Source organism: Elgaria multicarinata, chromosome 3 (assembly GCF_023053635.1).
Source record: "Elgaria multicarinata webbii isolate HBS135686 ecotype San Diego chromosome 3, rElgMul1.1.pri, whole genome shotgun sequence".
Taxonomy (NCBI): Eukaryota; Metazoa; Chordata; class Lepidosauria; order Squamata; family Anguidae; genus Elgaria; species Elgaria multicarinata.
Genome location: NC_086173.1, coordinates 81,865,289 through 81,888,135, shown reverse-complemented (window position 1 = coordinate 81,888,135; position 22,847 = coordinate 81,865,289). Strand labels below are relative to the sequence as shown.

General features: G+C 40.7%; 1 protein-coding gene across 1 annotated transcript in view; it reads left to right on the top strand.

The window, feature by feature from the left end:
• Nucleotides 1-22,847, top strand: part of FSTL4 (follistatin like 4) — a 488,847-nt gene that overhangs the window by 28,775 nt on the left and 437,225 nt on the right. Inside the window, exon 3 of the mRNA XM_063123302.1 lies at nt 7,305-7,338. Coding sequence (XP_062979372.1) covers nt 7,305-7,338 — 34 coding nt within the window. The remainder of the gene's footprint in view (nt 1-7,304; nt 7,339-22,847) is intronic.

Genomic DNA, 22,847 nt, shown 5'->3' with positions numbered 1-22,847 from the left:
CAGAAGATGTAGCTAGTTACCAATATTTCAGTGCTGTGGAATTCTGTATGAGAACTTTGTGAACTTTGCAGTCACAAAGCCTGAATACTGAAGGGGAAATAAATGAGAAATGTACATTGCTACAACATTTTCCAGAGGGACATTTTTCTGGACATTTGCTGGAAGTGTTACACCCTATTGACTGGGAGTCTAAGGCCTTTACTAGACCTAGGGGAAAATCCAGGGGAGAGGAGGGGAGACCTCGCATTATGAATAATGTGAGATCTCACCCTCGTTTACATGTGAGGTGTGATGAGCACAAGAAGAGCACCATCACGCCCACCATTTTTTATTTTCAAAGGAGCCGGCAGCGCATGAGCACTCGAGCAACTCAGGTAGTTTTTTTTTAAAAAAAGAAATAGATTCCCCACTCCCCCCAACCTAGCCCCAATGGGCGCAGCACCGGCGTGAAGCCGGGGAAACGCCCCCCCCCCCATTCCATGGTCCTGGGCTGAGCCCAGGACAGCGGAAAAACTGGGCCCAAAGGGGTAGCCTATATCCCGGGGCCAGGCAGGGTTGATCCCTGCCTGAGCTCGGGATCCCCTGTGCGTCATCTGGACGCACAGGGGCGATCCCGGGTATCAGCCCGAGATAAAGGCTGGTGTAGCAAAGGCCTCAGAGCCAAAATAGACATTACTCTAAAGACCTAGCTAGCAGCTGTGTCTTTAGCATAGGTGCAGGAGCCTTAATCCAGACTAGGACTCTAGTGGGGTCGGTGAGTGATTTAATCCTCCTCCCCACTCTTATGGGCCCAATCTAATTACTTTATTATGGATCACTGTTTTGCAATAGCAGTTGTCAATGCATTGCCCATAGTGAGGAGGAAAGGGTTAAAGCCAACCTACCACATGCTAGGATCCTGATCTAAATGCTATAAATGTCTACTTTGACCCTAATCTACTTCATTAGGGTAGGTTGTGGGCTGTCCACACTAGAGGCATTCAAGAGGCAGCTGGACATCCATCTGTCAGGTATGCTTTAAGGTGGATTCCTGCATTGAACAGGGGGTTGGACTTGATGGCCTTATAGGCTCCTTCCAACTCTACTTTTCTATGATTCATGTCTGCTTAAAACAAATTGCACTACTTCCTCTGTGTTTTGTGAGATGAATCAGTTAGACAGCTGGAAAGGGAATGAAACAGGTCAACTCCCCACCTCCACCCCTTTCATATGGTGTTTCTGCAGCATGTACCTTATTCCTTACCTGGGCCAGATCTACACAAAGCAGAATATAACACCATGAAAGTGGTTTGAAAGTGTTATATGGAATGTGTCCTGGGCCTCAACAGTTGTCAGTACCATTATAAACCGTTTTAAAGCAGTAGTGTAGATCCTGCCCTACAATTTTTTTCTACTGTAGTCTAATCTGTGTGTTTTATCTAAGCATTTTTATCACATTTTAGCACAGAACTGCTACAGTAACAAGTAAGCACCAAGTTGGTTCAATTCTGGACACATTGTACAAGATAAAATGAGGAAATTCCAGCACTGTTGCCATAGCACCAAACATTGCAATTCAAAGGGGGAGGGAGCCTAGCAACACTTGGGAACACCACTTTCTCTTGGATATCTTTTAATTGTAACCTAGCCACAATGAAGGTCTACTTTCTCCTCTGCCATATTTGATTCTGTGCCTCGCCCCACCCCACACCCCCAGCAGTTGGGGTCTTGTGTTTGTGACTGTACTGGAAAGAGGCAAGACTATGCTAATAGATAATAAGAGCCATGGTTTTTGAGACGAGACTTGCAGCATTGCAGCAACATAGCCAGTGTGGGATCTGCCTGGGGCTGGATCCGCTTCCAGTCGCCACTCTTGGTCTAAGACTGTGCCCTGCTCCAGGCCTTAGCTAGACGGGGTGAAATCCCGGGGCTATCCCCAGGATCGTCCCTGTGCGTCCACATGATGCAGAGGGGAGCCCAGGATAAGGGAGGGATGATCCCTTCCTTGCCCCGGGATCTCGCCCTACACTTTAGGCTCGCTTTTTCCATGGTCTGGCCTGAGCCTGAGACTGTGGAACGTGTGTGTGGGCGTCACGGTTTGTCCTGGTTCCTTGCGAGGAGCTGGGACCCACACACGGGGCGCAGAGCCCATCAGGGGTGGAGTGGGGGGAATGGGAAAAATAACTTTTAAAAAAACTTTTGCGCTTGAGCACTCATGCGCATCTTCTTTAAGAAAAAAACAAAATGGCGGGCACGACGCCTCTCCCTCTGAGGTCATCGTGCGCCGTGTGTGAACAGAGGGTGAGATCTCATGATAAAAATCTTGAAAGATCTTCAACTCTCCATCCGACTAGACTACTAGGTCTAGCTGAGGCCTCAATTTTGGATTATTATCTTACCTGGCTTTTAGGTGCAGAGGGAGGTTCTCTTGAGTCCCTATGCTACCAACCCCCAAAGCTTCAAGTGTGTGATCCTTGAAGAGCTCAGGCCTACAGCCCTGAGAGGCCACTCTGTAAATCCCCAATCACCATAGGTGCTCCAGAGCACTGACTTGCTTATCGCTCTTCCTTCATGCACTGTGGGCCAACCTATTTAACAGATGCCTCCCAAACCAATGAATCATTTCTTATTCAATGCATTATCGCCTGGGTGAAAGACCTTAATGGTCACACTAATCAGTTCACTAAGTAAAGAATTCCTACACAGCTCCAAACTGACCAGTATGAACTATATTGCCACTATTAGGATGGTAGGGGAGGTGCTACGATGTTGGAAAAGAAAGGGCTGGGGAAAGGCTTATAAATCCCTAACTTCCAGGATGGCCACCATGTCATGCCTTACCTCCAGCCACTTCGAGGAGCAGTGAGGGACATCAAATACACATCTCCAATGCCCAAGTTTTGAACTCAGTAGAGGACAGCCTTGAAGTTGTCCACCACCAGCACCTGGACAGCAGACTGAGCAAGGCACAAAGGTCACCCGGTCACAGTCTTTCACACTCTGTGAGATATACTATACTGTATTTCTTTTTAAAATTATAATAATAATTTTCTAAATTTGTGTCTATGCATATACATTAGCATATGCCAATTTTATGAAAAATTATGTCCTCATTTTTAGTGATGCATTTCTTCTTTTTGTGTAATTCATAAGTGGCCATCTGAAATCTAGTAATTATTTTTTTAAAAAATTAATCAATCAGACTGTCAAGTATTTTGGCTCATTTGGTTTATTTATTTTATTATGTACTGAAATAACATGCTTCAACAGAATATTCTATTCTATTCTGCCAAATTTTGGGTAGAGACTCTTCCCCCCCCTTCTCCCTTGACATGAAATCTGACTCTGCATTCTAATCGTACTTTCCCTATCAGTAGAAGCCACCCTTCAACATTAATCAAGGACTGATAACACCAAGTAGCCATTGTTTTTTCAGCTTGACAGTTGGAGGCAGTCTTTCATAACAGCAGAAAAGCTATGTATGCTGAGAAGTTGTCAAATTGTATCAAGGTTCATCCAGGTGTCTGAAGCGCTTTGGTGCTGTGCAGCAGTTTCAGCTTAAATAAAGCTGTTCAATAGCTTTATAAGACAACATTTGCCACATTAAATTTTTTTAAAAAAACACCAGAGATGACAATTGACACCTGATAACACGCTACCTACCTCCATTTGGAAGGGCAGTGACAGGGCAGCAAATGTTTTGTGAAGAATGCTCCTCAAAGGAGCATGTGACAGTGACTCTGCATGAACAATAATTATGTGTTTTAAATTAAATTATATTGCATTAATAAGAGGGATAATAAGTGCTAAAAGTGGGAAAAAATGTGGGACATGTTATTAGCTAAATGACATTCAAAATGATTTGCAGAACCATGTTCATGGAAAAATTCAGCAAAGTGAATTAACATCTTGAAACAAAGTCCTCACTTCAAATCATATGACTTATGCCAGAGTGAAATTAGATTTTTAGTTACAGTTATGTGCAATCATAAAACGATGCCCAGAAAATAAGCCCCATTTATAAGCATCTGTTCGAAAGCTTCAGTACGAAATTATTCTTCCTGAGGCAATGCATCCAAGTGCTTCACTATCATTTCTGTCAAAGTAGTTTTGGTCATGGATTTGTCTGTAATCAAATATCCTACGGAGAAATGTGGAGGATTTAAGACAAGTGGGAATATATTTTATTTTCTGTAAGAAGCGCTTGAATGTCTATATTATCCTTTTGTTATACTAGCATGAGGCTTGAAGCTATGATGTGGTCACTGCAACTCTTAGAGCTAGGCTGCTTGATCAGCAGAACAATGTGGTACCGTTCTTGTTGGGCTATAACAGTACCATTCTAATATTACAGGTAAAGAAACATTGAAATGTTCTCATCTAAATTAAATGTGGTGGGGGGACAGCTTTCTCCACATAGAAAATAGCATGTGAGGGAAAAGAGGTCTAGCTTAGACTTTTAAAGGTGCAACATTATGCATTTTTAGACATGGTTGGGGCATGCTGGGAGTTGTTGAACTTTTTCCTGCCTAAACATGCATAGGATTGTGCCTTAAAAGTACAGCCCTATACATGTCTACACAGAAGTAAGTCTCACTGAGTTCATTGAAGTTTACTCCCTGGTAAGGGTATATAAGATTACAATCAAAATCTATTTAGGATATGAGCACAATAAATCACTTTAAAATATGACTATCAAGTGCTAACAATTGCCAGCTTTTCTTTTTGGCTGGACTGCTTTACCCTCAACAAATTAAGTATTTTATTTTGTATTTTAAAATAATACTCCCTGTGATGGTTGTAGGGGAGGGACAGTAGTTTAGTGATAGATCACTTTCTTTGCATGCAGAAGATTCCAGGTACAATCCCTGGCAATTCCAGGTAATGCTGGGAAATTCCCCTGACTGAAACCTTGAAAACCTGCTACTGTTCAGTGTTGACAATACTGGGTTAGATGAACCCATGGTCTGACTTGGTATAAGGCAGCATCCCATGATCCTGCTCTGGGAAACAGACCACAAATCAGTACATACATACATACATACATAGACAGGAAGAAGAAATTCTGTAGTTAAGACTTGTCATGACGTTTTACGAAGACTGAGATGGAAAAGGCTTTGTGCTGAATTTCTGATAATGCAGCTTTTAAAGGTACAGGAAGCTTGCGAGAAAAAGGCTGGCAATTCTACTAACAATACAGAATGAAAGTATTCCCAAGCATGACATCAAAAATCTTTGCAGCACAAAAACCCACAATCAAAATAATTGCAAGGCCCAAATGGTGAGGACAACTATGGGTCGGGGAATGTAGTCCAGTCCAAAAGCTTTGTATTCTTCTATAGTATACAGTTAAAAAAATAGGATGTGTCTCATTGGCTTTCTGGCAATTGGCCCCAAATAAAAATAAAAGTCAATATTTTTTTCCTTGGTCATTTGGCAACTCTATCATGAGCAGAAACAGGTTGGTTTAATGTCAGTTTGTTCAATCAAGATTCAAGTCAGCCCATGCAGGAGACCTTTCTCCAAACATCAGGCAGGCAAAGCACATAATAAAGGCACTGTTGTGATATTCTCAGTTGCACCCGCCCACCCCCGGTCCTTTCCTCCACGTCATTTTGGAATAACTACCATCCCATTGTTTTGTAGTCATAGGGGAATTAAAGTTGCCTGTTTTTTGTACTAAGCAGCAACAATCCAGGTTCAGAGTCATTGACCATGGTGAGCTGGATTGTGGCCTCTCTCTTAGGGCAGCGCTATTATAGCAGAAGTCATTAAGAGTCTCCACTGTTTTTCCTGACAATTTTTTTGTGCCTTCAGCAGCTGTGTAACAGACAAATATTCAACTGGTGCTTTTACCTATTAGCTCAGCTTTGTGTTGGATAAATCTCAACTGCTGAATATATATTAACTACAATAGAACTAGTATTGTAAGAATTAGATGTGTAGCAATAAGATGTATAGGTAGTTAAAATCTGTTTTTTAAAAAGTTGTGTTGTTGGTAAACATGTATTTTGATGTGACTTTTCAAATTATTTCTTGTTAAGGGTTAGACAGCATGTTGGATCATGATTTACTGATCTCAGCAATAAAATGATAGTGTTTCTATCCAGAACTGTCTATTGATTTTTAAAAAGTCCTTTCGTCAGTGTGTAAGTGAACTTGTAAACGGAATATGTTAGTGTTAGTACAATTTGAATTATGATGAAAGTATATGTGCATTATTGTCATTCTCCTTAATTTCCATTTATTCTAAAATTCAAAGCAGTATATAAACATCCTAAGGGAAGGAGCCCAAATGATGGACTGCTCCAATATCCGAGTGTCTGATCTATCCAAAGCCCTGCTAGGCTCTTGCCAGCAAGGCAGAAGTAATGACTGAGATCTTTCCTAATATAATAACATGCTTTTTACGGCAGTTTTATACATTCTAATCCCCTCCTGGCCACGTGACCCACCCAGCCTGTATGCCAGCCAATGGCTGGCTCCTGCGTCTCCTCTCTTGGCCCCACCTGGGCATGGCAGGATGGCATTTTTCCTGCCAGTTCCACAAGGGGCAGCGGAGAGTAAGACTTCATGTAACATTTGCTCGTTTATGTTCATTTCGCCTCTGTGATGGTTGCACATCTAAGAAGTGTAAACTAGAAATAATGCTGAATGTTCATTCACTTAGTCCCTGCTTATGAAGACTGTCATGTAATCTATTTTATCAGGAACACGACTTTGTTCAAAAAAATTGTGGTGTTTTGTTTCTAACAGAAAAGGAGAAGATTTTCCTATGATTTTTCAGCTATAAACTTTGACCCAAATTATATGACAGCTTCTGTGCAATTAATGCTCTCTCACAAAGCTCAACTTTCATTCAGTTTTTGTTTCAAGTTTGTATCCCAAGTTACTAGCCTCAGAAAGGTGGTGGGAAACCATCTTAGCCATAGTTTGAGTTAAGGGCGCCATCTTAAAATCATACCACTTGGTACACAAAATTGCTATCCAAAGTCTGAGACTCATTAAATAAGAATGAAACAAGAACAGTTCTTATTACTTGCAATTCTATTCCAATGGAATCAAGTCATATTAATCAGTGGGATAGATCTCTGGATAAACATGATTATAACTGAGCTGTTATTTTTTCTTGTTTTCAGTACATCCATATGTGGTAATTTTGTTGATAGAGACATTTTTATTATTTTTAATCGAACCTTTGTTGAATATTTAAAAATTATAATCTTTAGCTTTAATAATTTGTCTTATTCCATAGGTAACCTTAAAAAATGACCCACATTTCTGAACAGTGTTAAACAAGCAAACAAATATATTTTTTCTTACAGGAATCCAGAAGCTTTGAAGTCACAAGAAGAAAAGGTAAGCAAAGAGATTTTTCTTTTATATGAGTAAAACTGTGATAATTAAGAAAATATGAGGTTTTAATCTTAAAATAGAGCTTTAATTTTAAAATAGAGTTTTAAATTCTGAGTGTGTAAACATATCATTTTTAAAATAAAGAAACAAGTTGCTTTCCAGATGCTTACCTAGCATAATATCTTCTCAATATCAAGTGACAAGACTGTTCTACATTGGGAATTTCTTTCAGTGTATGGAACTTTTCGCTCTCTTAATTGTAACAAATAGCTGGTTAGATTCAACTTCATGACCATGATTTTCTTGGAAACCTATGTGATAAGCACTGCATTCATAGTAGTTGGCATTCTGTGAAAATCCATTTCACAAAAGGGATGAAAAAGAAGTGCTTTCATGGGAGGTTGATGGCTCAAAAATTGTACATAGTGGTGGAGTCCATTTGGTGGATGTTTATACATAACATCCTGTTCTGATGAGCTGGCATATTCATTTAATTTACGTCATCTAGCTGTAGCATTTTAAGAAATTAACAATGAATATCACTGGCTAAAAGAAATCTGGTTTAATGTGAAAAGTTGTAATATGCTCATTTTAAAATATGGTTATGCACTATGGAAAAAAACAATCATTTATCTATTCATATCTCACTTTCCCAAATTCTGCTCAAAGCAGCTCATAAGTATGATAAACAAAACGTCATCATTTAACTGATTTTTTTTTTTTAAAAAAAGAATCCTCTGTTGGACTCTGTTGGATTTTCATGTTAAAGAAGGACTGTTTGTAAAGGAGACATCTAGGTTCCCTAATACAACTCCTATCATCCCCAACTATTTGCTGTGTTGACTGGGGATGAAGGGAGTTGAGTCCATTAACATCAGGTTTCCAACTCCTGTTTTGGAGGATTCCTGATTCTAAATGATGCTGGTTGTCTAGATGGGATAATAGTAGAAGCAAAATATAGCACGTGTGTTGACAGTCTACCTTGTTACTCCCACCACAATCCATCTTTGGGTACTACATATAACCTGATAAAATGCCAAGAGGCTAACACAGAAGAGAAGAATATGTGTTGTAATCACAGCCAGTGTTCATCTGTGTCCAGTTGCCTTGAACAACTGTTCACTTTACTTGGTTTAAATGTTCATTGGAGAGAGGGAAGCAAACACAGCAAGTGTAGTAAGCAGCTGTTTTAATTCAGCTCTTGTCAACTGCCTCTCAAGTTAAAACCAAAAGGTTATCGGCAAAATGTCCCAGACTGTTTTGTGATTGCATTGTGATTGATGGCTGTCTAAGGACAGGGAAAGAGTCATGAGGTGCTGACTAATAGCAGCAACCAACTTTTTTTTTAAAAAAAAATGCAGTTCTGCCCTGCAGGCATGAGGTTGCAGCCAGTGGATTGAGATTCTGTTAGGGTGGGAAGTTGGAGGAGTGGAAGTTGGGAACAATAAAGAATTTCACGTTCTGCTGGCACAGAGGATATAATACACATGACTGGGACAATATTGTTAGGCGTATATAGAGGTTGAGTAAATACCTCAAGAATTCTATGTTTTCTTATTAATTGGTGGCTGTCTCAAGCTGTTCTTTCACAGCCAGCTGGCTGGAAATCATCTATCAGAAAGCTCCACTATTTACTGTTAACTTTTTAGTTTTTATTTAACAGATGTTTCTGGGATGTCTAATCTATCTCTGTATAAATGTGAAGTGGGAGACGAATCTCCATTAAACAGATTATAACAGTTCAGGTTTTGTTTTCATAGTAGTTTACATTTTATTGTAATTGAAAGATGCCATGTAGGCATTACTTGTCCATTCCTGCAATAGCTTCCAATAAGAAATGGAGCAAACAGCTGTGATTGTAGTTGAACAGGCCTTTGTTGAATTCTGAGGAATAGTTGAGTTTTCTTTTAGAATGCTTTGCTACAATGATCCAATAAGTGGGCTTGGCAATGAGTACCCAAGACTATTCAGCATTACCGGCACACACTCTTTGTTGAATGACTGGAATTATACCACTTCATTCACTTGCCCCTACATCTATTATGGATCTCTTCAATAGGCAATGCAGGACTTGAATGGGTAGCATGGGCACCATCATCTTGAAAGTATAGCCATGGTATAGCCACTGCAAAGGCATGGCAATATTGAGAGATGCTAGGAGCAATATCACCAAGTCTAAAGGTCATCTTTGGTTTATTCACATTCTCCTATTTTTAACTCCTCTTCTAACATTGGCTGTTGGGGCGGGAGGTGGTCTATCTATGCTCTGCAGTCCTTGCAGATCTTGGTGTAGCATCATTATTGCCTTTGGTACACATTGCATGTGATCAAATTGCTTTTAGAAGGGCTTTTTAACACTTCTATTTCTGTTTTATTAAGATAAATTCAAAGTGTGGCTATTACTGCTGCAATAGATGGGTGTATATGTTGTTATGAGAAATACCTCATGCCCAGAGCAGTTTTTCACATGTGAAAAAATGGCTGCTCATCTACTCACATAGTCCTTTGAAAAACAACTGAAAAACTGCCAGCAGCCGAAACAATGATTTGCCACTTCAAACACACCTTTATTTTATTTAAAAATGCATTTTCTTTGGATAATATGTGCTGTCCCTCTCCAGTGCTAGAACAAACATTTCTTCTTATTTATTCTTTTAAGGGAAGAATAAAATTGTCGCAAAACTATTGATCTCAAAGAGTGATTTAAAAAGAACTGTGTCTGCTTGGAAATTGCTTATGGATATATGCTGAAGGTGCTAACCACGTATCTTTTCCTCTAATGTCCCCTCCAAACACAGAGACTTATTCTTTAAGCATTATTCAATCGTTGCTTATTAAGCATCTAGAGACCTATTATTTTTTCTACTAAACCACACCTTCCAGAGAGATGAAAGCACTGACAAGCTATGAGCATCCAGTTGTTTTACTGTGTGAGGATATGATACTGTCTTTTTACATTGAATTACAGCTATGAAAGGAACAGCAAAACTGAGTTCTTTCTCCCCCCACTATTTGCTATTGTAGTCATATTTTCTTACGTCACATTTGCTCTCATCAAACATTTTTCTAATACCATCTGTCAAAGCAAAGCACCCTTGAATTTTAGACAACAGCACAAACAGTAGATGTGAAGAGATTCTTCAGTGCCAGCCTGCCCTCTGCCTATCTGTAATCAAAGTGTATTTGGTGATTTACAAGCAGTGGCATGGAAGTCAAGCCTGGTAAATATATGGCTGGTCTCAGAGAATATCTGAGAGGATTTGTTAAACTAGAGGGGATTTTTCTTTTTCATTTCACTGGATAATGGAGCAGCTGTCTCTGCTCCATACTTTCTCCCATAGCAATAGTCTTACCTGCATTAAAAACAACAACATACCATCAAGCGAGATAGAGAAATAAATGGTTCACAAACACATTGCGTGGTTCATAAACACCTTGCATAGTCACAAGATGCAATTATAAAACAGAATGTTTGAGAACTTTCTGAATACAATGTTTTCATCTGGATATGTCCAATCCACATGCTATAGGGATCCCTCTAGAGTTAGCTTCAGAGAAATTATAAGAACCAAACCACAAAGGTTGTTTCCACACTAGATGTCTTTTAGTGTCAAGGAGACATTGCTTCTCCACAATCAATTGGAAGCAGAATTAAAATGGAGGTTACACACACTATATCATATGGTGTTGACATTTTATCCAGCAATACTCTTCTCCATGGCCAAAATCTTTCTATAATGTTTACTGAGAAGAAAGCCTTATTGACCAAAGATCCCTTCCAATGTGTGTTTAAAGGATTCATGCTTGTTGGTTCTGCCCTTTTATGGTTTGTTCTTAAACACCAGAGTAGTATTGATGATGTATACCCTGTCAGTTGCCCCATGGATATTTTTCCATATTGTCAGTTCCCGTGGTGGTGGAAGGTTTCACTTTATCAGGTGTTTTTTAAAAATATATAGCAAAATAGTGCTATTTACACAGAAAAATAACTGGGCTAGTCACTTACAATTTGATTCTATACATGGTTACTCAGAAATAAGTTGCATTGAATTCAATGGATTAAATGCAATATGTGAGTGGACCTCCACTTGTGCAATGGGTGTTTCTCCTTTTCCCTGCAGCCCCTGTGCCCCTCCCCAAGATCTTATCCAGAGGGTCCCCCAAACCTCTGGAGTAGAATTTGAGAGCACACGAGGACTAGATGAAGTGGGCTAGATGAAACAACTATTAGGTGGATTCACAGTTGGCTACAGAATCGGACTCAAAGAGTACTTATCAATGGAAGCTTCTCAAACTGGGGAGAGGCAACGAGTGGGGTACCGCAGGGCTCAGTCCTGGGTCCAGTGCTCTTCAACATTTTTATTAATGATTTGGACGAGGAGGTGCAGGGAACGTTTATCAAATTTGCAGATGACACAAAATTGGGTGGGATAGCTAATACCCTGGAAGACAGAAACAAACTTCAAAGTGATCTTGATAGGCTGGAGTGCTGGGCTGAAAACAACAGGATGAAATTTAATAGGGATAAATGCCAAGTTCTACATTTAGGAAATAGAAATCAAATGCACAGTTACAAGATGGGAGATACTTGGCTCAGCAATACTACAAACGAGAAGGATCTTGGAATTGTTGTAGATTGCAAGCTGAATATGAGCCAACAGTGCGATATGGCTGCAAGAAAGGCCAATGCTATTTTGGTCTGCATTAATAGAAGTATAGCTTCCAAATCACGTGAGGTACTGGTTCCTCTCTATTCAGCCCTGGTTAGGCCTCATCTAGAGTATTGTGTCCAGTTCTGGGCTCCACAATTCAAGAAGGACGCAGACAAGCTGGAGCGTGTTCAGAGGAGGGTGACCAGGATGATCAGGGGTCTGGAAACAAAGCCCTATGAAGAGAGACTGAAAGAATCATAGAATCATAGAATAGCAGAGTTGGAAGGGGCCTACAAGGCCAACGAGTCCAACCCCCTGCTCAATGCAGGAATCCACCCTAAAGCATCCCTGACAGATGGTTGTCCAGCTGCCTCTTGAATGCCTCTAGTGTGGGAGAGCCCACAACCTCCCTAGGTAGCTGATTCCATTGTCGCACTGCTCTAACAGTCAGGAAGTTTTTCCTGATGTCCAGCCGGAATCTGGCTTCCTTTAACTTGAGTCCGTTATTCCGTGTCCTGCACTCTGGGAGGATCGAGAAGAGATCCTGGCCCTCCTCTGTGTGACAACCTTTTAAGTATTGGAAGAGTGCTATCATGTCTCCCCTCAATCTTCTCTTCTCCAGGCTAAACATGCCCAGTTCTTTCAGTCTGGGCATGTTTAGTCTGGAGAAGAGAAGATTGAGGGGAGACATGATAGCACTCTTCCAATACTTAAAAGGTTGTCACACAGAGGAGGGCCAGGATCCCTTCTCGATCCTCCCAGAGTGCAGGACACGGAATAATGGGCTCAAGTTACAGGAAGCCTGATTCCACCTGGACATCAGGAAAAACTTCCTGACTGTTAAAGCAGTATGACAATGGAATCATTCAAGAGGCAGCTGGACAATCATCTGTCAGGGATGCTTTAGGGTGGATTCCTACATTGAGCAGGGGGTTGGACTCGATGGCCTTGTAGGCCCCTTCCAGCTCTGCTATTCTGTGATTCTATGATTCTATGACTACAAGAGAATGAGAAATTGTCCTCATCTTGTTCAACTGGAAAGAAACCATTAATCAGTGGGAACGGTTAACTAGACACCATCCAATATGACTTATTCCCAGGTAAGTGAGACTAGGATTGCAGCCTTAATACTTGGTCCTCATTGTTCCTTAGCTGTAAAATTGGAGCAATGTGTTCTAAGTGAAATATGCATTCAGTATAGTAGACATATGTATTATATGTATTTGACTTGTGTAGTGTTTGGCTTATCACTGCTTTTGTTATCTGGAGATTTCTGCCTGCATACATTTTTCATTCTCACTTTTGGCTTGTGATACATCTGAGTCTGGACAGAGTTGGCTCCATCAACCCATGCTGTTGGGTTTTCAGAGTTCGACCCCTAACCACACCTATGCATGCACAGGTCTGCCCATTTTCATCTGTGAAATGCTGAAGAGTATGGACTTTTAGCATTGCTTCATGATTACTCTGCTCATCCTTGCAGGAATCTATGACTCCCATCAGATCTAACATTGCAGCTTTCTTGTTCATAATGCTTCATAAGTCATAATCATGTATTAGAGAGCAAGGCATAATTCATATATGAAAGCCAAACAACTGTGCCCTATCAAATGCCACTCATCCAGTTAATTGATTATTATATCCTTAATGGTTTGTTCCACACAATTAAGACCTGATCTTGCAAAGGTTCTAGGAATTCTGGAGGAAGCTTCCAATTGCCTTTCTTTGCTGCTGATGTCTATGAGTATAGATTGTAGTTGGCATCCTGAAGGATGAACCTCTTCCTTGAAAATAAAAATAAAAATCATATACATGCCTGAATGAGTAATTGTACTAAGCTTCTCACACTGTGAAAATTGCAATAGCTTTCCACCTCCCTATCCTCTATTGTCAATGAAGCTACTAGATCTGGCTTAGAGACTTCAGCCACAATTATTCATTTGTTTTTATTTTGCTTGCAGTCATCCATTCAAGAAATTGGTGTCAAATGATGGGGTGTTTTTTTTAAGCCAGTCAGCCAAGAAATGATCAAACCAATTTTCCCTCTCTGCTCATATGTCTAACTTTAACAAATGAGATGTATTTTGTGGTTTATCAGCAGATGAATAAGACTGAGCTATGCAGCTGCTTATGTATTAGATAACTTTAAAACCCAATTCCTTAAAATGTATTAAATCCAGGAAAGTGTAGGTGCAAATATGCATTTGTTAACCATGCTGTGATTCAACATTTTCATTTTTAACATTAATATCATGTCTATTTTCATCTGGTATTTGCAGGTGAGCATTAATCAGAATTAATTATTAATCAGAACTTTTATGTTTTTTCACTATTTGTCTAGTAGTTGATATTGCAGCTCTAGGAAAACAAATATCGTAAGTTTGATCCAGTATATTTTAATGCAGAAGAGATAGGTTTTGTGAATTTCCTCATTTCCCTGCAGCACCATATACCACCTGAAAACATGCACCCTCCTTCCGCCCTTGGGAGTGTCCAGTTATTGGAATGGGAGCCTCTGCTGGATCAGGCTCATTTCCATAAAAGGAAGGAGCAGTTCTCTTTCCAGAACCAGAGGCTCCCTATAACTGTATGAATTCAACTTACAAAACAAATATATTAAATTATAGTTATATTACAATTAATATGTTTAAACAATTTCATTCACATCAGGGGTTTAATAAAAATATTCCAGAATAACATCTCTGAGGTGTTTTTAAAGATAGCTCTATTCTTAGCTTGGCTGTTTACTGTAAGTTGTTTTCATATTTGTCATGTACTATACCTTTGGAGCCCTAATAGGGCAGAAAGGTGGTTAATAAATATTTCAATTAATAAATAAACAAATAATTTTGGATCATATGCAACAAATCACTTACCTTCATTTTTCACATTTTCCTGTTCAAAAGTTGTTGTTCTTTGCACTGTTCTTTTGTGTAGATGTACAAATGCATGTTGTTGTTGTTGTTGTTGTTATTACATTTCTATGTCACCCCATAGCAATGGTGCCAAGCGGGCCTTGTCGGGGACATCATTCCATATGTCCATAGGCCACCAGTGAGGGAGGAAGCAGCAGCCAGGCACCTCTCCACCGTGCCTGGGTCCAGCTCCAGCTGAGAGCCCCCTCCCTCCTGCTACCAACTGTCTCTGCAGAGGCCACCAGTGAGGGAGGAAGCAGCAGCCAGGCACCTCTCCACCGTGCCTGGGTCCAGCTCCAGCTGAGAGCCCCCTCCCTCCTGCTGTCAACTGTCTCTGCAGAGGCCACCAGTGAGGGAGGAAGCAGCAGCCAGGCACCTCTCCACCGTGCCTGGGTCCAGCTCCAGCTCAGTGCCCCCTCCCTCCTGCTACCTACTGTCTCTGCAGAGGCCACCAGTGAGGGAGGAAGCAGCTCAGAGCTCCCTCCCTCCTGCTGTCAACTGTAACTGCTGAACTTTCCAACTAAGATTGTAGTGCCTGAATTTGCTTTCCTTTTCCCCCTCCTCCTCCTCCTCCCTCCCAATCCCCTTTCCTTTTGTGTCATGTCTTTTAGATTGTAAGCCTGTGGGCAGGGACTGTCAAGAAATACTTTTGTAAGCCGCCGTGAGAGCTTTTTTGGCTGAATGGCGGCATAAAAATCCTTAAATAAATAAATAAATAAATAAAATTCCATAATGGGGTGGGGGCACTACCAAGAACATAAGAAGTGCTAAGCTGGATCAGACCAAGGGTCCATCTAGCAACTGGTGCACACAGGCTTACTGCCTTGGATACTGGAGGTAACAGATAACCATCAGGGCTAGTAGCTATTGATAGCCTTCTCCTCCAGGAATTTATCCAACCCCCTTTTAAAGCTATCCAAATTGGTAGCCATCACTACATCTTGTGGTAGAAAATTGCATAATTTAGCTATGCACAGTGTGAAGAAGTACTTCCTTTTATTTGTCCTGGATCTCCCACCAATCAGCTTCATGGGATGACCCTGAGTTCTAGTATTTTGAGAGGAAGAAAAATGTCTCCCTATCCATGTTCTTCACATCATGCATAACTTTGTACAGCTCTATCATGTCTCCCCTTAGCCTCCTTTTTTCCAAGCTAAACAATCCCAACTGTTGTAACCTTTCCTCAAGGGGAGATGCTCCAGCCCCTTAATTATTTAAGTTGCCCTTTTCTGCACTTTTTCCAGCACTATGATATCCTTTTTTTTAGGTGTGGTGACCAGAACTCTACACAGCATTCTAAGTGTGGACACACTATAGATTTGTGTAAGGGCAGTATGATACTGGCAGTTTCATTCTCAATTCCTTTTCTTATAATCCCTAACATGGAATTTGCCTTCTTTACAGCTGCCACACACTGAGTTGACATTTTCATCAAGCTGTCCACCACAACCCCAAGATCTCTTTCTTGATTGGTCACCGCCAGTTCAGATCCCATCAGGTTATACTTGAAGTTGGGTTGTTCCCCCCCACCCCATCATGCATCACCTTACACTGCTTACATTGAAACACATCTGCTATTTGGATGCCCACTCTCCCAGCTTGGAGAGGTCCCTTTGGAGCCCTTCACAATCCTTTGTGTTTTAAAAACCTGAAATAATTTGGTGTCGTCAGCAAAGTTGGCCACTTCCCTGCTCACTCCTAATTCCAGATCATTTATGAACAAGTTGAGAATGATTGGTCCCAATACCAATCCCTGTGGACTCCACTATTGACTTCCCTCCATCAGGAAAATTTACCATTTATTCCTACTCTCTGCTTTCTGTTCTTTAACTGTTCCTTAGGAAGACCTCTCCTCTTATTCCATGACTGATAAGTTTGTTCAGGAGTCTTTGATGAGGGACTTTATCAAAAGCCTTTGAGAAGTCCAAGTAAACCATGTCCACCGGACCACCCGTCTACATGTTTGTTGACACTCCCAAAGAATTCTAGGGCCATGGAAAGATGGGCCAATAGCCTGGGTATCGCCCCAGGATCATCCCTGTGCGTCCACATGATGCACAGGGCATCCTGGGAGCAGGGAGGGATGATCCCTTGCCCTGGGATATCGCCCTACCCTTTAATCCTGCTTTTCCCGCAGTTTTGGGATGATCCTGAAAATGTGAAATGTATGGGCAGGCATTGTCGTTTGTTCCGTGCTCCTTGCGATATCGGTGGTGGGGTGGGGGCAGCGCGAGGTGTATTTTTTTAAAAAAACCTTACGATTTTGGTGGATCGCTTGTGTACTCCTGTTCTTTTAAGAAAAATTAATTCAAAATGGTGGCTGTGATGTTGTGCGCCTCGTGTAGACAGGGGCAACAATCTCATGATCATAAAATCGTGAGGTCGTCACCATAAAACCCCATCATCTAGCTATGGCCTAGAAGATTAGTGAGACAGGACTTGCCTTTGTGGAAACTGTCTTGATTCTTCTTCAGCAGGACCTGCCCTTCTATATGCTTAATAATTTTGACTTTAATAATGCTTTCAACCAATTTACCTGGAACAGATATCAAGCTAACCAGCCTGTAATTTCCTGGATCCCCAACATGGTGCTACATTGGCTATCTTCCAGTCCCCTCATACAGAGGCTGAGCTTAGGGACATGTTACATCTTTTTGTTAGAAGGTCCGCAATTTCGTATTTGAGTTCTTTGAGAACTCTAGGATGGATACCATCCTGGCATGGTGATTTATTTGTTTTCAATTTGTCAATAAGGTTGAGAAGTTCATCTTTTCCCTTAGTTCTTCAGACTCCCTTCTTGAAAACATCAGTTCAGGCATCTGTCCGATACCCTCTGCAGTGAACACTGATGCAAAGAATCCATTCATCAAGAAGGCCCTCTCTCTTGTTGCCTTCTAAGCCTCCCTTGGAGTAGGCACATGGAGGAGGGCCTTAGATGCTGAGCGCATGTTGGTACCATCATACTGTGAATTTTTCTGCCCCACTCAGGAATGTCATTGATGGAAGCATAGGCTGAAAAACTCGCAAGGAAGTAGTTATGCCCAATAGGGGTGTGCTCCTCTTTGTTACGGATCCTCGAATCCGAAACAGAGCGGGCCAATCCAGACCTCCTAAGCTGGATTCCGGAGCAGATCAGGGGAGGTCCGGATCAACCCAAAGCGGTTCGGAACGGTCCAAATTGCTTCGGACCATTCCGAACCTTCGGAGCCAGGTAAGGGGGGGATGGGGGCTTTCCTGGCTCCGTTGTCCGCCGCTGCTGCAGTCCGTGTGGTGTCTTTGAATGCTGCCCATGCCTAAGGCCGGAAATAGGCTGTGGCCTATTTCCACCCTTAGGCGTGGGCGGCAGTCAAAGCCGCTGCACAGACCGCGTCAGTGACAGCGGCGGAGCCAGGGGAGGGGGGCTTATTTGGCCCCCATTTTGTCCCCCCTTCCCCCCTTCCCTGCTTCCGTCATCTGCCGTGGAGGCAGGTAAGTGGGGACGGGGGCAAAATGGGAGCCGAATATCGATCCGGACCTCTGGATCTCGCTCCATATCCGGTTCCATAGTGGATCGGGGGAGGTCCGGATCGACCCGAACTGGTTTGGGCTGATCCAGAAGGTCTGGATTGGATCCAAAGTGGTTCACGAAGGACGTGCACAGCGTGCACAGCCCTAATACCCGACATGGTAATTTTTACTAAATTATACAACCAGGTTGTAGAAATCCAAAATAATGCTGATCCGAATAGCCAGTGTAAGACATAGATCAGCTAGCTCTTTATTGGCTGTCCTAAAGTGGAGAACATACAGTGTTCTCAGCTGACAAATCATCATGCTTTTAGACAAAGTAATGTCAGTTTATACCAGTTTATACCAGGTGTAGCACCATCCTCTTGAAATGGAGAACTAAAATGTTAAAGCATTTAACAAGACAAATAGTACTGACGTAAATCTCTGCCATATAATAATTAATACATTAATCATTCTGTCCACAAGTTTGGAAACACACATACCCAATGTAGACAGCTTTATCGGGAGGAAAAGCAATTGCTTTTCACATTATTTATTTTACCAATTTTAGGAACTATTCTCATGTGAATTGTTGCTGGAACTGACGATGCAGCTGTTGTCATTTTATATTCACCTACTTTGATTTTCTATTTTTCTCCAAAGCATTGCCACGGATGTTTATTGTCCAAAGATTAATATTTTACTAGAATCATATAGGGTATGAATGTGCAATTTTAACAATTTCCAATACTGTGAATGTTATTTTTATCCTGCCTACTCTACCAAGGCCTCAGGTAGCTTATATTAAAGGCTCATGTTTAGATAACCATATTAAAACCTACAAAATGCTATGAACAACCAAAATCACACTCATCCATAAACATATTTTCACCAAAATGGCTGCTCCCAATCACTCCTATTAGGACTTGTGTCACATAGTGGCTAAGAGACTGAACTCCCCTGATCTAATCTGCCTCTACCATAAACATGCTAGCCTGCCTCTCACATGCATTATGCATTCACACAATGCATGTGAAACACCTTGAACACATCAAAATTTCATGTGAATACGATAGTTGTTGTTGTTATTATTATTATTATTATTATTAATAATAATAATAATACTATAATTATTGTGTTAAAGAGAGAATGTGCATAAAAACTGCCCATTGCTCTATTCAGCAGATACTGTACACCTGATTTTTCCAACCTTGACAAAAGAATAGGTGAAGTAATAGAAAGTAACAAGTCTAAAAGCAAAATGCAAAAAGAAAAAAGGGGGGAAGGGAGGGGGAAATAGAAAAGAAAAGTCTATCAGCATGTCAGACATAAATATCCTTCCTGGAGTCAAACCCATTGCCATCAATATGCATATTATCAATTTGGAGACCTAATGTATAAAAATGGTGGAGTTAATTAATTTATTACAGACCTGTCAGGGTTGAGACTTAATTATCAGTTTGACATTTCTTGGCCTAAGTGAAAACTGCTTACAAAGTGTGTGTGAGAGAGAAGGGAATAAAGCTATCAGTTCATTAACCAGTGCCAGAAACAGCAATAACTTAACCAGAAAATCCTGATTAGCACATAGGGACCAATCAGTAATATCTTGTTAAAGATGACTTCATAGAATTCTTGGCACCAATATCTTGGCACTGAATTCTAGATTTGCTGTACAGAAATTTGAAGGTTTCTTCAGTTTCTAGTTAGGAAAACAGTGAATTTTCCTTATGTTCTTAAAAGTTATTTTAAATAAATAAATAAATGGACTATGAATCCATTTTCTTTAATAAAATGAGTTAGCTACATGTGAGACACAACTATGGAAAGTGAGGATGAGTCTTCTCTATTGTTTGAACAGTCCTCTCTTCCAAGGGAATGCTAGACTTTGTAGTTTGTAGGACAGACTGTGGAAGGAATTCAAGGACACCAGTATTGATAGGCGACTGTTATTACTTATCCGCAGCCTGTACGAAAATACCCAGCTGGAAGTAAGCTGGGATTGTGCAGAGCCTCTCTCTTTCTATGGTGTAAAACAGGGATGTATTTTAGCTCCCACATTATTTAATTTTTATCTTAATTCAGTGGTTAAGAGTTTAGCCAACTCTAGCTGTTGGGTTTCATATTTGATTTTAAAATAAAGTAGTCTGCTTCTGCAGAATAACCCTTTTGTTTTAGAACAAAACTTCAGTTTCAGATCTATTAGGATTATGTGGAAATTTAAGACAGGTTGCTGAGCTTCACCTTAATGCAAGATGCCAGAGACCAATTTCATTTCAATGTAAAAGTGTTTGCCTTTTTCCGGTGTTCCTTTTAGCCAGAGCAGAAGGCAATTTATTGATTTAGTTACTGCAAAATAGTGGTTATGAGATTAAAGCACAGGAATTAAGCTTTTTCCATTTTCTGTTGTCAAGTAGTAAAACATAGCTATTCACTGTTTCAGTTAAGAGAACAGAGTATGACATTTAAACCACGAAAGATGAGATATATAACAACATTTATGATTTTGATTCACATTCCTAGGGGTTTGGAAGAAATTCTGTTTTACTCATTCTGAGTTTATTATTGTCAGGCACGGGCTGATGTCACTCGTCTTACATGGGCACAGACTGCTGATGTCAGCAGGAGTAGCTGCCGATTCAGCAACCATGCAATTGAATGGTGCTCTTTGTGGCAACCTCTTCTTCCATTTGTGTAAATGGTAGCTGTGAAGGCCCCATTTATGCAAGAATAAAGGTGTGAACGGTCCATCTACACATTTATGCTTGCATAAAAGGGGCCTTTATGGCTACCATTTACGCAGTGGGGGAAGTGTGCAATTTCCAGAGCCTCCATTGTGTGGAACAGTGGAGGCTCTTGAAGCTGTGCATTTCCCCATTGTGCAAATGGTGGCTATAAAAGCCTCAATTATGCAACGGGCGAAATACATAATTTTTCGAGCCTTCATTGTCGTGCACCATGGATGGCTGCCGAGTGCTTGTGGGTGCTCGGAGCATGGGTTCATGAACGCACTGCAGGGTCCCAACTGGGTCCAGTGGGAGTTGATGTGGGGGAGTCTATCAGACTCTCGGACTCAGTTGGGCACCCACGACATCCCTATATGCACCAGTGTTCCCTTGTCACATGCAGTGGTAAAATCTGAGGAGGAGGTTCACATCCTTTAACATAGAGCGGTTCATCAACTTGTGTATGCTTGAGTGTCAGTTAACTGTTTGTGGATTTACTGTGGGCTCCTTTTGAAGTTACCTGCATGATTCCAACCTGTGTTGCTCTCTCATATAACAGCAGATGAAAATGCCACTGTCCATTTCCATATGATATTTCAAGGAAAAAGCTAACCTCTGACATTACTTGGGTGGTGTGGGAAGGAGACACACTGCAGTGGCTCACATACCATAAGAATAACTTCATTCCTGAGACAAACACTGGTGTTTTCTGGCTGCCACATAATGGGAGAACAGTCTCTAATAGATCAGAATGAAGAGATATAAGTGTTCCTTGCTACAGCTAGCTAATAGCCTATTTGGTCATATTGAATCGTTATCTTCAATGAACAAGTTCCACCATATAAAGAGTGAAAGCAGTTCTACACTGAAGGTGGAGCCAATATAGCATAATAAATAACTGCTTTAATAAGTGCACCATAATAGCAGTGTATTTATGCTTCTTTAGATAGGACTCTATAGGTCCTTTTGTTAGCCTTATTTGTTCAGAGATTTCTATTTCCTCTGTAAATGCACGCTCCGGGCTATATTATTGCAAACCAGGTCCCAGCTCAGTAATTAATGCTTGTGTTTGTGTATGTATTTTTAATAAGTTGAGTCTGTAAAATGGTCCAGTTGTTTTTGGAGTTAAGGAATGAAAAATGTGCTGCATATATGGTAATGTAATTACTTTCTCAAATATATTTCACAAGTTTTTTTATTGTATGTCTAAATACATATTTACATTTAGTAGACCAATGCAAACCCAAATAAGCCATTTCGGTGTGTTAAGTAAATATAACCACTGATAAACCTCAGAACAGCCAATCTGATCACATATTTATCTAGTTGTTCCAACAAATAATTCAAACATGATATTCTTGATTCCTATACCTATTGTCTTTCCAGGGGTTGAGTTCACACATTATCACCATCACCATCATCATCATCATCCATCATCGTGATGTCCCCCACCTTTCAACAAATATTCTCAAGGTTGCTTACAGTTTTACAAGAATGTTATGTATTAAAAGCTAGTAAACTTGAAGTTAATATAACAGTAAAACACAGGAAGAGGTAGAAACATCTAGATCTAATTGCTGGTGCACTGCAGCTAAAGGACCTGGAAGATATTTTAGGGCCTGTCTAAATGTGTCAGTGCTACAGCTGTGATAAATCTTTTCCAGGAGATAATTTCATAATCCCCAAAGGCTGGAGTTCTGATACTAACCAATCTTGCTTCAGATGGTGGT